Source organism: Rutilus rutilus (assembly GCF_951802725.1).
Source record: "Rutilus rutilus genome assembly, chromosome: 1".
NCBI lineage: Eukaryota > Metazoa > Chordata > Actinopteri > Cypriniformes > Leuciscidae > Rutilus > Rutilus rutilus.
In genome coordinates, this window is record NC_140209.1 from 21,734,636 (window position 1) to 21,750,225 (window position 15,590).

The window sequence follows — 15,590 nt, forward strand, 5'->3', positions numbered from 1 at the left end:
GTATTTTTATACAGTACTTTTCCATTCTCTTAAATTACATACAAGTGTAATACAATAACAAAACAGTTAGATGATAAACAGCAATGGCTGCCAAACAAAAACCTTCAAATTAAAGTAAAATCTCGTGTAAATAAGCTGAAAACACATCACATGACATTTTGGGAGGATTAAAAACACATTTACATATTCTCCATCTTAATTCAATACAAATATAAACAAGTACAACATTAATAAAAAAAATTAAATAAAAAAAATTTCTTCACAGATACAGTAATAAAAAATGGAACACTTATTTCGGTAGGCTAAAACAGTTCTGTTTTGTTCTCTGCGTATGAGCCACCGCACCTCTACTCATCCATAAAACAAACATCACATTTAAATCAAAACTGGATAAGAGTATAAAATTAATCAAAATTACCCAACATGAAATTAACATTTAAAATAATTATACAAAAATCTCACAATAGTGATTTCAATAGTGTCATCATTTCTTAGCTTCTTTTCTTTTTACAGAATATCTAAATATTTCCTTGCACCGTTATCTTGGCCATTTTTTTTTTTTTAAGAAAATGAAGCTTGCTTAACCATTTACAAACATTTCTGATACTGAGAGGAAAGAGAAAGTGAGTGTTGGAATAACAATGAATAACTTATTACTTTGGGTTTCTTCTTTTCAATTGAGGGTTTTAAAAGGGGGGTGTTTTTGTCATTTGTTTTGTCATTAAATAATGCAAAAACATTGTCTCCATTAATGAGAGATTTTCAGCTACACATTTCATGTTTGACACTACAGTTTCATTTTTGTGCTGATTTGCACAGCTTTTGTGGTTAAATAAAATTCCTAAATGTGTGCTTGTTCTCTCACCAAACCTCCTTGAACAACAGCACTAGTGACAAATGGTCAAAAAGAGTGCTTTAGTTTGATACCCCTACCGGAGGTAGAACTAAACCCAAACAATGTTTTTCCTCATGGTTTTCCTATAAGGTCTCCCATATGAAATGGATTATTGGCTCAAAATATTTTAATGCTAAGATTGTTAAATTAACAGATATTGTTATACACCCAAAAATGTGCTTTGATGGACTTGAAATTGTGACTTTGTTTTCTGTAAATTTTCCAAGGACAGGCAGGGGAGTCTGGGAAGCATATGCAAATTTTCACATTCCTTTTACTTAGGACAGGTGGATCACACAGAATCTTGAATTTTTTTTTTTTTTTCCCATCTAGAATGTTGACACTTGTATTGATCATTGCTCTGATTTGTCTGCCTCAGAATTAAATTTCTGTTTGAGTTAACTTTTTTTTTACATCTGAAATTGTGTAGAGATGAGGCTCTTGTAGGCAGATGTAACAGCTGGCTCAGCTTGAACCAAGTGAAGCTGTTGTTTGCTTTTAGCGCCACCCTGTGGCTTTGAACAGCAACATTTAGCAAAATTGTCCATGCTTTTTTTTTTTTTGCAACAGGACGTTGGGATAGGCTACTGAAACCATCAGCAAAGTTCAGTCCATCAGATTTTAAGAGACACAAGGTCTGCAAACAGTTACACATTAGATAATAAGGAGAAATGGAAAGGAAAATAATTTTGCAATATTTTATGTTTTTATTCAATTTTGTAATAGTTCAGTACAGTATGTGTCAAAATAATCAAATAACACTATTGTGTGCAGTTTATTGAGTGCTAAAATCAGGCTGTTGGAAAGAGTTTTTATAATGTTTTGACCTTTTTCCATTTTCCCAGAGAGACAATTTCCAATGAAATAGCATCCCATTAGACAGAAACTAAAGTACTAAAAGCTTCATGTAAATAAATACAGAAAAAAAGTATTATATTGCTATTTGAGTTTTGATTTTAGACTTTCAGAAATATCACAGATTGACACAGCCTGTTTTATTCTTCAATTTTTCAGTTTGCTGAAGTTCTTTTATTTTTCTTTTCTTCTTTTTTTATGTATTCAGTGTCTTATGTTGTCGACGCTCTTTAAGCATCTCTGTGAGCTCCAGAACATGCTTCAGTTTTCTTTCTGTCGACTCATGAAATTCCTCTGCTTGTTTTCTGGCTTCTTCTTGATGTTTCTTCATCATGTCTTTTGTTTCCCTCTCATATTTGGCTTGTAACTCTTTTTTCTGATTCTGAATTTCTCTTTCTTTCTCTTTCAGTATTTCCTTAAATCTCTTTTTAATTGACATATCTGCCTCCTCAAACATGCTGTTAGTGAAGTATCGACCCGCATTAGTTTTCTTCACTTCATCTATCATGTTTAACAGTTGAATCACTTGAGTTTTGTCTCGTTTTTCTATGTTGTTGAAAACCAGGAATCTGTTTCCACAATCTCTGGTCAGTTTCTTCAGTTCAGCAGAGTTACTTCTCTTCATATAATCTCGTATGGACTCATTCCCAAGTTCGTCTCCTCTAGTGAACAGAACGATGCTGAACTGAGCAGCTTTTGGGCCAAAGATCTTCTTTATTAGATCCATAGTGTCCATGTTCTCTTTGGTGAATCTTCCCAAACTCAACACAATGACAAACACATGAGGTCCAGGTGCTGACAGAGAAACACATTGCATTATTTCTGCCACCACTTGATCAGTTTGCAGTGTTGTGTCAAAGAGTCCTGGAGTATCAACAACAGCTACTGATCGACCATCAACTTCACCAACTCCCTTCTGACAAACTGTTGTCACTGAATCTGTGTTTAATTGGCTCTGAAACTCATATTTTCCCAGAATAGTGTTTCCTGTTGCGCTCTTTCCACTTCCTGTTCTCCCGATCAGCACAATCCTCAGACACTCCTGACCATCTGCTTCACATTCAGCACCTGAAAATAAAGTTGATAGAATACTTGTATTAATATTATGCAGGAGATTACTGAAAAATTCTCAGATTAATAAAACATCATTCTCTTGTTGTTTCTGAACCCAAAACATAGAAATCATCACTGATTGTCTTTCAAGTTTTAGCAGTTTTGTCTACATTTGTTATGAAAGCAGATGAATGATTTACTAGTATTTTTGATAATCTGAGAGGCTTCTGGTTCTGGTCTGAATACAGACTCAATAAAGTGAACATTTAAAAATCGTTCATTTATGCTGGTGTCTATCTATTGTATTTGCTGCTATAAGCTTCATTTACATGATATTTAAAAAAACAGATGTATCCATAGCCACAGAGTGTGTGGGTTTCAAAAACAGCTATAGATATGACAAGGGACTGACAAAACTGAAAGCTTTATACAGAGAACACTTGTATTGAATGAATGTACTACCACGAGGTTGCATGTGTTGAGATAAGATGGAGCGAGGTCACAAAATCCATGCCAATGTGGAACCAATGACATTGAGTAATAAGGAAAGGATGAAGCTTGACAGAAGGGAGATAACGTTGAACTTTGAAGACCTCCAAACTCAGTGCAAGATGCACATGTTGGACCACATCTTTGGCCATGTTAGACCACCAGAATTTCTGACAAGCAAACTCTAGGGTGTGTGTGCTCCCAGGTTGACCAGTGCCTGGTGTGCAGAACAGCTTCCGATTACTAATATCATAGTTCTGCTGGCTGGAATAAAGTTTCTTGGAGAAGGTGGCACAGGAATGGAGTTTTTGGGGACTGCACAACCCGATCTCACGGGAAAATGTACAAATTCTATGAGGTGGCTAATTCGTACGAATTCATACGACCTAACTCGTACGAATTAATAAAATTTTTGCAAAAACGTACATATTTTACGAATTGCCCAATTTGTATGAATTCATACGAATGACCTACCCCTGACCCTGCCCCTAAACCTACCCATCACGTGGGTTTAGACAAATCGTACAAATTCGTACGACCTCACTCGTAACCATATAAGGGTCAAGAGCCCAACTAAAGCAAACACTATTCTCCATAATGGTAACTTACAATGTGTGATTTTCTCCTTCAGTGATTCTGTTTGTTAACATCAGGTGTCTTCAATAATGCTCAATCATCTATCAATTAATCACTTAAGTTCAAGTTCAAGTTACTTTATTTATACCCGAAGGTAGATTTTGTTTGCAGTAGAGTCACACATCATCACACATTACCACACATCATCATCAAAAATCATCAAAAAAGTTCTTATCGGTCAAGAATAAAATAATACATAAGCATACAAAATTGTATATAAATACAAGTAAAAAAGATTTAAATACATAAGTAAAAATGTGTTTGCGGTAGACACATATAAAACTAAGAGAATAGAATGATACATACATATTGTATGTTACAAGAAAACAGAATGAACACTTATGCAAAATATAGCTAGCCTATAACTTATTCCTCAATGTAATGGCTGCAGGAACAAAACTATTCTTGTGTCTTTTTGTTTTACATCTGGGGATAATAAACCTACGCCCGGAGGGTAGAAGCTGGAACTCTGTGTGCAGTGAATGAGAACTGTCATTTAAAATTGAGCTAGTTATGCGCTGTACCTGTTTTGTGTATAAAGTCTCCACGTTAGGCTGTTGCTCACCAATCAGCCTGCTAGACCACTTTACTATTTGATTGAGTGAGTTTTTATTTTTCAAAGTGAGATTGCCAAACCAGGCTGCTAGTGCAAAAGATAAAACTGACTCAATAAAAGCGTGATAGAATAGGGTCATGATGGATTTATCAACCTGGAATTTACTCAATTTCCTCAAACAAAACAGGCGCTGATGTCCTTTTTTACATACCACTTCACAATTAGTTCCAAATGTGAGTTTGGAGTCAATTATCATTCCCAGGTATTTATATGAATCGACACATTCAACGGTTTGACCACTGATTGATGTAATTTCTTGTGTTTGTTTTTTATTTTTCCTAAAATCACTGAGCATGTCATTTGTTTTGACTACATTTAGTTGAAGGTGAGACGCCTCACACCATTCAACAAAGTCATCAGTGACTGGACCGTGGCCTGTTTCACTGTCTTGGAGCAGGCTGACAATTACTGAGTCATCTGTGTATTTAATTATAGTCCTATTTTCCCACCTGCTCTGGCACATATTTGTGTACAGGATAAAAAGCAAAGGTAAGAGTACACATCCTTGTGGAGAGCCTGTTGATGAACAGACTTTTTCAGAAAGATTGCCATTCACTCTCACTCTTTGCGTCCTGTTTGTTAAAAAGTTGAGGATCCAGCCTACCAGGTTATTGCTTAAATCAAACTGTTCTAGCAGCCTTGTGATTAGAATATGAGGTTGAATTGTATTAAAAGCTGAGGAGAAGTCAATAAATAAAAGTCTGGCATGTGAGCCATTGTTATCTAAATGCTTAAAAAGTAAATTAAGTAAAGTGACTGTGGCATCTTCCACCCCCCTACGGGGTCTGTACGCAAATTGCAGAGGGTCAAGTAAATGCTCTGTTTTTCTCAATATTTCAGACCTCACCCATTTTTCAAATACTTTCATCACTATTGATGTGAGTGCCACTGGTCTGAAATCATTAAGGGTTTTAGTGGTGTTTGATTTAGGAACAGGGATAACCACAGCATCCTTCCAGACCTCAGGTACTAATTGTGCCTCTAAAGACTTGCTAAAAATGTGATGGAAAGGAGTACTCAATTGCTTTGCACAGGTTTTGAGTATGCGCCCACAGATATTATCTGGACCATGGCTTTTATTAACTCTTATAGAGAGGAATGCTTTTTGCACTTCTGTTTGCGTTATATTAAAATGTTAAACGTCTACTAGCTGTTTACTCAAATTGTCAATCTCATTGCTAAAATCGAAAATGTTAAAACGATTGTAAAATTGAACAAGAGCACTGGCCAGCTCAGTATCTGAACTGAAACCATTCAGCATGACTGGGCTGCTGCTCTTTAGATTCTGGAGGCCTGCTATGGTTTTCATACTGTCCCAGGCTGACCCAAGGTTGTTTGTTGCCATCTTGTAATTAGCTCATTAACTTTAACACTGCTCCAGTGTTCATTTAACACTCTGCTCAGAGTTTATATAATTCACACTTTTCAGTGTTAATTTAACACTGGGGATTTTGCTGTGTAGGAAGCTTTTAAAAAAAAAAAAAAAAAAAAATTGAGTAAATGATATTTAGAGGGAATGTCAATGCACTTGTCACTGGAGGAACTCTCAATTGTTGTGCCTCGACAGGGCATGGAGAGGCAGCACCGGTCCATGACAGAAATGGAGACGTTCAACCACTTGAAACACTAGTCAAATCTCCTCCTCCAGACATATGTTGTCCTCTGTTCCAACCACTTGGAGCTGGATCTCAGTCTGCAATATCAGACAAAAGAAGTAGTGGGATGAGCAGGTTGGTTCCACTACCTTGTAACTACATGGATCTGAAATCACAGGGCCACAGAATGATCACCCTGGTGGAGCCGAGACATCTGCTCACAAGCTTGATCCCTGGTACGATGGAGTCGAATATCTCCCAGAAGTAATTCATTAAGGACTCCAGACTTGAGTTGAGGGCTGGTCCATTCAGATATAGGTCACTTTTGTTCATGCTGCACCCCTTGATTACGGCTGCTATTAATTAATTCACGAGTTCACACTTACAAATAAGTTAGATAGAATAAATGGTATGCATATTTGGCGTGTTGTCTGCTTAGGAAGTAACCAGGCGAGTGTGAGGAGACGGGGTGGTGGAGGGATGCTGAAAACTGTCGAGGCACATTGGTGAGTCAAAAGAGCATAGGTATCCACTCATGCTGATTGCACTGTTAGACCTTACCGGGTTTTTTTACAGTAAAATACTGTTAATTGTACAGTTTGTTTCTGTAAAAATGCACTAAATTCTAATTCAAATGAACTAATTACACTTGCAGAAACCGACTGCTTTAAATTGACCAACTGTCATTTAAATGTATTAACTAAAATTTATAATGCATTAATAATGTGAGCAAAGTATAACTGTGAACTTCTTTCATTTAAGACCATTAAAAAACTACTGAACATAAAAAGATTTCCACTGGACCAGCAACTACACAGTCACCGCCTGTTAAATAAAGCAACATGCAGCATATCATCAATATTTGTAGATCTTCTCCTGGACTGAAGCACAGGCTCTACTCTTCAGCACAATGGTGACCCAAAAAATAAATTTTACAGTAAACTACTGGCAACAGTGTTGCCAGTATATACCTGTTTTATAACTTACAGTTTATTACTGTTAAAATACATTTTGTGGGTGTGTCTTTTTATCTTACACTGTTAACCCTTTCAACCCCACAGGAAATCCACACTACAACGAGTAAAAAGTAACATTGAGACAGTGTTGCAGTGAGATAATTAAGTGAATATGTAAGTGATTGTTTAGCATTAGTGATGAACACCTGCTGTTAATAAGCAGAATCACTGAAGAAAAGAGAAACACAAAAACAGAAAATAGAGAAACACAAGAACTACGACTGACTTCCAGCCATTACACATTATTACACTTATTATTAACCAGTATGACTTTATTTCTGTCATACAGAAGTTGTTATTGAAAATGTTTGTTTAAAGTTACCATTATAGAGATCAGTGCTTGCTTTAGTTTGGATGCTGATGCTAAAATATTCATCTTTCTTTTGCTGCTTGAGCTGTGTTTTTGCAAGTCACACTTGTGCACACACAGTTTATGAATGATTGCGGTTGTAATGCTTATGATGACAAAATCATCATATTGCCTGTTCATTCACTAAGGAATTAATTCTTATTCATTCAGAGTTTTATCCTCGATCAAAAGTGTTACATTAGCACTACTGTGAAACTACAGCAATAAATTACTATGACTCATTTTTTTTAACACATCATGCATAAACCAAAAAAAACAGCTACACTATGTTTTAGAAACACAGAGATATCACAATTTAGCACATTAATCTCAACAATGGTGGCAATATTTCTTTTCTTTTTATTATTCATGCAGCAGTGCATGCTGGGAGTTTTATATTATTTATATTAACCCAGCATGCATTGCGACATTAAACTTTTCACCATTGTTGAGATTCATATGCTGATTGTTGATATCTGTGTGTGTCTGAGCCAAGCAGGAGTAAAATAATATTGAATGCACTATATGATTGTTATTTTTCAGAAGACCTGATTACAGAAATATTGATTTCATTTTGTAGATACACAGATTTATGCTCAATATGACATACCCATAATTTCAATGATTACATACAGGAATAATCTGAAAATCAGACATGTCCAGGATGATTGTGACATCATCACAAAAGAATAAAAACACCTGTTCATCTCCCTCTTGACTTTTTCTTGCCATATCAAACGTGTTTTATAAACTCACTGTTACAGCAGTCAGAGAGAGATGAAAGGTAAGAAGTCAAGGGACAAGAGACCAACTAAAGCAAATACTGATCTCCATCATGGTGACAACAAATTTTATTATTAACTCAATCTCTGTTAATTCTCAACTAGAACTTTTGTACATGTATGAAATAAATAATGTTAAACTGGTTTGTAAACTGGTTTCACACTCAGTGTCGCTGGAAGTCAGTTGTAGTTTTTGTGTTTCTCTTTTTTCTGTTCTTGTTTCTCTGTCCTTCAGTGATTCTGCTTATCAGGTGTTCATCAGTGTCTCAGTTCACTCACTTCTTTTCATTCAAGTGGACTATATTAGTGAACTAATGTAGGAAATAGTGAATGAGGGTATAGGGTGTGATTGGGAAAACAGCCTCTGATTGTCGACTTTGAGCACTGTTAATTCACAGTATATTCCTGTAGGCTAGTTTTGTTTTCTACGGTATATTACTGTTTTAATGGAATATGGTATAATATTGTCAGAATTTGGCCTTTTTTTACAGCAAGGGCTAACAGTGTGGATAGACATGTTGATTACTTATTGCTGACAGCTGGTTGGAATGATGTGATAATTGGATCAATTATTTGAACGTGCTCCTCCCGAACTTTGTTAATAAAACATAATTTCTTATTAAGATGTGTTATTCACAACACAAAAAAATCCACTCACCTTCCAGCTGAACCTTCCCTTGTAGTTCTTTGATTTTATTCTCCATTTCACTAATTTCTCTCTTATGTTGTTCCTCCAGTTCATGTCTGACTCTGTTCTCTTGAGCTTTCATATACGTCTGAGGTGAATATGGTTCAATCTTCATACCTTCTATATAATCCAGAAGATCTGGGATCTGTCTTGAGTTATTAGGTTCATTTAGCCCAATCACTCTGTACTGACCTCCACAGAGACCGATTAACCTCTGACAATCTGGGCTGGATTTGACCAAATTGGTCACTCTTTTAATAACAACAAGCTCTGTCGTGAAAAGCACCATGAAATGGTCTCTGGAATAAAATATCTTCTGGATCTTCTCTATTTCTGCTCTCTCATCATTATTAAGCGGATTAGCAGGAATAATGATGAGGAAAACATGAACTCCAGGATCACACTGAGACACACAGTGGAGAATCTGACGCATCACTTCCTCCTCTGAGAGCTGATTGAGAGCTGGAAGCTCCACCAGACTGATCACACGTCCATGTATCCTCTCCTCTCTCTTCACAAACACTTCATTGCTCGCTCTCTGATTTATCTTTTTCCCTCGTAAAAGTTTGGACACTGAGACCTTTAACATGCTATCACATCCACACAGCACGATATTCAGCTTCTGTTTTCCATAGAAATTCAGTGACACTGAAAAACATATTAAGAGACATAAGACAAGTCAAGTCAAGTCAAGTCAAGTCAAGTCAAGTCATCCTTTCATCCATTTATATAGTGCTTTTAACAATGTAGATTGTTTCAAAGCAGCTTTACAGAGATAAATGTATAATTTATGGAAACAGAGATTGTTTTGGCTTTATAGCTGTCCTTTAATAAAGTTATTGTTCAACTAAAGTTAAATAAGACACAGTTTAAAGGGTTAGTTCACCCAAAAATGAAAATTCTGTCAGTAATTTCTCGCCCTCATGTTGTTCCAACCCTGTAAGACTTTTGTTCATCTTCGGAGCACAAATTAAGATTTAATTAAGATTTTTGTTGAAATCTAAGAGCTGTCTCACTCCTTCACCAGATAGCAACATTGTTTCAGCCCAGATCCGGCCCACATCTGGCACATGTGGAATGCAGATCTGGCCCACATGCAGTGTGGAATGATGGCACTTGGGTGGCCCGCTCCTGTTTGCCAGATCTGGGCCACAAGCAGGCCATAGCAATGCCACATGTCAGCCAAGAGCAAAGAAATAAACCAGAACTGGACCTTATCTGAGCCACAAAGTCTGTTTATATTAAATATAGAGTCATCTCAGCCTTAATAAGCCTGTTAACAAGCAGAATAACTGAAGGAAAGAAGAAAACAGAAAAAGAGCCGAGCAGAAACACAAGAACTACAACTGACTTCAGACACAGTCTTAGATGAAATCAACTGAAGAGAAAAGAAGACATTAAATCTGTGAAGATCTCAGCAGAGGAGGATTAAACAACTCCACAATCAGCATTACCAGCTTCACTTATTACTAACCAGACTGACTTTATTTCTGTCAGACGCCTACACAAGATTTTATTGAGAATTAACAGAGGTTTAACTCTAATGTGTTTCATTTGAAGTCACCATAACAGTGATTAGTGTTTCCATTAGTTGGGCTCTTAACTCTTATTATATCTTTTGTCTTTTTTTGGCCGTTGTGACAGTGTGTTTGTCAAACACATTTGCAGCAGCAAATAAAAGCTAAAATTAAATGAGATCAGGTGATGATGGTTTCCTGTTGATGGATTTATAATCATCATGAAATAACCTGTTTCACTGATGTCTTTGGAATCTAACAATTATATTGTACCATTAATTTTTTTCACATCACAAACCCTGTGTTACTGTTTAAAATAGTCCAAGTGACTACAGTGGCTCAACCATAAGTTTATCAAGCAACAAGAATACTTTTTGTGCGAAAATAATGACTTTATTCAACTATTCATTTTCTTCAATGTGGGCCCCCGAGTGAATTCACGTAGTGTAACAGCGCAGCATCAGAACTTAGGCTCACTATTGGCTGACATTGGTCATGTGTGTGTTGCTGATACCTAGCAGCCTAAAGGAGTGAGCCAGCTCTCAGATTTCATCAAAAATATCTAAATTTGTGTTCCGAAGATGAACAAAAGTCTTACGGGGTTGGAGCAACATGAGGGTGAGTAATTACTGACAGAATTTTCATTTTTGGGTGAACTAACCCTTTAAGTTCCTTTAAGTTAAGATTTAGTTCAATCACTTTCAAACAACATATACATACATGTGAATTTGCATCCTGGTAATCCTTATGCTATACGGACCAAATAGTGGCAATAACAGTAATTAAAAAAAAATAAAAAATTCTATTTATTTATTTTTTGTGTGTGTGTTGGTTTTTGTTATGTTATCAACCAGTCATTGTTGTCCAACATAATTAGTCACGCAGCCATTGTAGTTGTACTGACCTGATCCATCATTATGATTACACCATTCATATGGTTCTCTGTGATTTTCATTTGTAAGGAATGTTGTTAATAAGAAATCTAAGGAAGCTTGTTTCCGTCACAGAATAAAACATTTTAAAAGATAATTGCGACTTTTTATTCTTTATTTCTCAGAATTTCGAGACATAAAGTCAGAATTGCGAGCTATAAACTTGCAAGGGGGGGGGGGGGGGGGGGGGGGAGTGTTAAAGTGCAAAAAAAGTGCAAGATATAAACATACAATTCTTAGAAAACAAGTCAGAATTGTCGATTTATTTCTCGCATTTCTGACTTTATAGCAAGTAATTGCGCCTTTATATCAAGAAATTATGACTTTATAACACAATTGGGACTCTATATGACACAATTCTCACTTTATAACACACAATTACTAGATAAATTAACAATTAACTTTTTATTTTTTTATTCTGTGGCGGAAACAAGCTTCCATAGAATAATTAGAAAATAGAAAATAATTATAATAATAATAATTTGCATTGCTAAAATGATTCCTTTCATGCTCACTTTGTGATGGGTTCATCCTACGTGTCCACTTACGAAAACTGGAACGTAGACCTTCGGAGGGGAAAGATGGATATTATCCATAAGCCACTTGCTACTGTATTGTACTGTATTTTTTTCTTATTTTTTTACAAATTAAACATTAATTATTCTTAACTGGAAGCCAATGTTTACCCAGAGGTGGATTGTTTGTTGTGTGGCAAACAGGCCTTAATTCTTCAGGAGTCCTCAGGTTATGATTTCTGTTTTCCTCCACTGTTGTCTCAATGCCCTCCAGAATTGACTGGTCTCCTTTCCTCTGTAGATGATGGTGTGGTCTTCTGCAGGTCTGCAGTGGATGCTCCAGTGAATCTACAGCATCAGAGTCTTTAATGTTCATGTACTCCTTCTGCACTATTCTCGACTCTTGCTTGGCCACAGAATCTGGAATTGCAGAAACAACATTTCTAGCAGGTGCAATTTATTAACTACTCACAGTGGCATTTGTGATCACCTCTGTCTGAATTCTCAGTTTTAGTTTTGGATTTATTTTTAGAAAGAAAGAAAGAAAGAAAGAAAGAAAGAAAGAAAGAAAGAAAGAAAGAAAGAAAGAAAGAAAGAAAGAAAGAAAGAAAGAAAGAAAGAAAGAAAGAAAGAAAGAAAGAAGGAAGGTCATCTGGCCCCAGTCTGTCATGATTGGTCTACCATGAGCATGTGTCATAAATGTAAAACCCCTTACAATATCTGCTGTGGAGGCTTCCTGCTGTTGGCCTCATATTGAAAGAGAAACTATAAATGCAATATGCAAACAAATACTCTAATCAATAATTACATATTTCTGGAGACTCAAGTCTTGTTAATATGGTGTTTTATTCAATTCTGAAAGTCATAAACAATCAGGCTATCATTATACACTGCCTAGCCAAAGAAAAAAAAAAGGTTGCTGTTTGGATTTAAATAAGAAAATACTTGTATTTTTATTATACTTTTAAGATTTTATGATTGAATAATTATTGCAGAGATGATCATGTTGCCAAATGTTCTTTATTCTCTTTGATCCACACTTTAACAATTTTGAGCCAAAGAAAACATTTTTATTTTTTCAGGCAGTATATTTCAAAACAGTTAATAAATTCCCCCCAAAATATTAATTACATGTAAAATTAAAATTAAAATGACTGTTTCAAATAAGAAACAATGATAGATCTTATACAGCAAATTTTGCTTAAATGTAAAACTCCCTGTTCAGAGGTTGGTTTGCTTTCTCTTTTGTGGAGTCCTGCTGAACTTTCCTGATTGTCATCTATGGAAACAAATCATTAAAAAAAGAATGTAGCTAACTGAAGACTCAAATCTCATCATTTAATATTGTTTTTAGTATTATTATTACTTTTTATTAATATTCATAATCAATAGTATTATGTATCTGTTTTATACTTTTTATATACATTTATAATCATTTGTAATCATTGTATTTTGTGAATCATGGAGGAGAGACTTTGAGTGAGTGTGTGTTGATGACTGAAATGTATGTGCAGTGTGTTCCACTGAGCATAGCATAAGGTGATACATTCATATGTTAATGGAAACCACATGTTTCTCTGGTAATGCACTGTTTAGTCACATTATAATGGGCATCATGTGTTTCACTGCATAATGCAGTTTTTCTGGTCAGCATATACAATAACTGATAGTCTTTGTCTATGGCAGAGAGATGATGAGATATTGGTCAGTAGTATAAAACCAAGCCCTTTTTTCCGAAAGGCAGAGAAGATGACTGAGAAGCTGAATCAAGACCTTCGTTTGGTCCATTTTCTCTACCTCCTATGTCTTATATAAAATAAATAAATAAATAAGAGATCCCTTGGCAAAATCACTGGTGCTTGCTTCCATGAAATCAACCAACAGGGTAAAGCAAGATTTTTTAAATCTACATAGCTAAATATTAGCACAAATATCTTGCTACTTTAATAAGAGCCAAGAGTAGGTTAAGCAAGTGTAGCATGGTGCTTTATTTCCCCCATTTTTGAATCCACAGTCCGTATATATGCACTTAGTATGTGAAAGAACTTATGAAAAGATTCTGTATGAACAGACTCACCAGATTGTCTGGATGATCTGCCCAAGTCATCCATCTTCACCCAAGTCACCAGTCACCTTCCACGGTAAAGTACATCAGGTAGTAAAAGACTTTGTTCCAGCAGTTTTTGTATTACTGTAGGTGTGAGTAACATGAAAAGCATGTCTTCATTTTACAGTAAAACTCAGAAACCAGTTGCACTTGATTTAACATACATTCCATACAACTTCCTGCATTATGATCACCAGAGCTGTTTGATCTGTCAGAGGACTGCCTGACACAAAAATACTGTGGCTATAAAACCGCATTCCACAGATAACATGGCAGTGAGGAATGGGTTGTGTCAACAGAAATGAAGTGTTCTCTTGACTCCCTGTTCAATTGACTCCCTGTGCCAATGCATTGATGAACTCAACATTTGGATGTGCCAAAACTTTCTCTGGCAGCTGAATCTGTTTGCTATGGTGAGAACAGCAAGAGAAAATATAATCAGATGCTGTAAGCTGATTGATGTTAAGAATATAGTCATCGTCATGTAGTGGCTTAACTCACTGATATTTTGTGTAACGTTTATAAGGGTATTATGCCATTCATTTTGTTTAATTGTTGTGATTCTACAGCAAGAGATTCAGCACAGTTTAATCAGAACATCAAATGATTTTAAAAATCTCATTTACACATGTTGGACTACTGAAAGTTCTACTTGCACACAGACATCAAGAATCAGCATATGAATCTCAACAATGGTGACATGCTTCATGGTGCAATGCATTCTGAGTGCATCATACGAAACTTATCCATGGCTCCCAGAATGCATTGCACCATGAAGCATGTCACCATTGTTGAGATTCATATGCTGATTCTTGATGTCTGTGTGCGAGTTTTAACTAACGTGTTTACTTGTTACAAAAAACTGATTTGGCTTTGTTAAAATTTGTGCCTTCTTTACTAAATTAATAAATTAAGTCTAAATAAGAGGTTCAGATGACCAAACCAAGGTTTTCTTGCATAATTAACATTTTAATTGTTTGGTCAGACATACACATTCATATGGGATTAGATTATACGTTGAGTTATGTTATGTATGTTAAATATGATCAACAATTATACGCACACCTATAACTGCGCTTTGAATGAGATTGAATCACACACTGTAAAAAAAAGTGTAATTTTACAGGTAATTGTCTGTATTTTTTTACAGAATTTTACCGTTTTGTCATTATACAGCAAATATCTGTAAAATAAAAAGCATTTGCTGTAATTTAAAGGTCCATTGTTAAATTTACAGGTAATTGCTTGTATTTTGGTTTTACAGCAATTTTACGTTTTTTAAAAGGAACTTGTCTGTATTTTTACAGAGTTATGTGTAATTTTACAGAAATTATTAAGTAATATTTTACAGATTTTTTCTGTGAAATTAGAAAACAAAGAAAAGAAGGTATAACTGCGGAAATCAGCATCTATTCAATATGTTTTCCTTACAGATTATTAAGCATGTGGGGGCTAAAGTGATTTTTTTTTAAGGTTAAATAAAAGTATTTGTACCATAGACTGTGATTTGTACATACAGTACCCTACATAGACTACAGTAGGCCT

The 15,590-nt window shown here is 35.5% G+C and overlaps 1 protein-coding gene across 1 annotated transcript; it reads right to left on the reverse strand.

Moving 5' to 3' along the window:
• Positions 1-1,095: 1,095 nt before the first annotated feature.
• On the reverse strand, positions 1,096-14,139 carry LOC311292029 (uncharacterized protein). Its single transcript, XM_084411463.1, has 5 exons — positions 14,016-14,139; positions 12,110-12,358; positions 11,939-11,989; positions 8,945-9,622; positions 1,096-2,818 (listed from the first exon to the last, which is right to left on the reverse strand). The coding sequence occupies exons 1-5, from the start codon at positions 14,047-14,049 to the stop codon at positions 1,947-1,949; spliced, it is 1,884 nt and encodes a 627-aa protein (XP_084267589.1). The 5' UTR covers positions 14,050-14,139; the 3' UTR covers positions 1,096-1,946.
• Positions 14,140-15,590: the final 1,451 nt, after the last annotated feature.

Bases quoted from the DNA above. Each gene is read 5' to 3' on its own strand.
- LOC311292029 (XM_084411463.1), bottom strand. From the start codon at position 14,049: ATGGATGACTTGGGCAGATCATCCAGACAATCTG. The intron at 11,990-12,109 runs GTAAACATTGGC...TCCCCTCCGAAG, and splicing joins AACAAACAATCCACCTCTGG to GTCTACGTTCCAGTTTTCGT. The intron at 9,623-11,938 runs GTGAGCATGAAA...TATGTTTTTCAG, and splicing joins TAGGATGAACCCATCACAAA to TGTCACTGAATTTCTATGGA.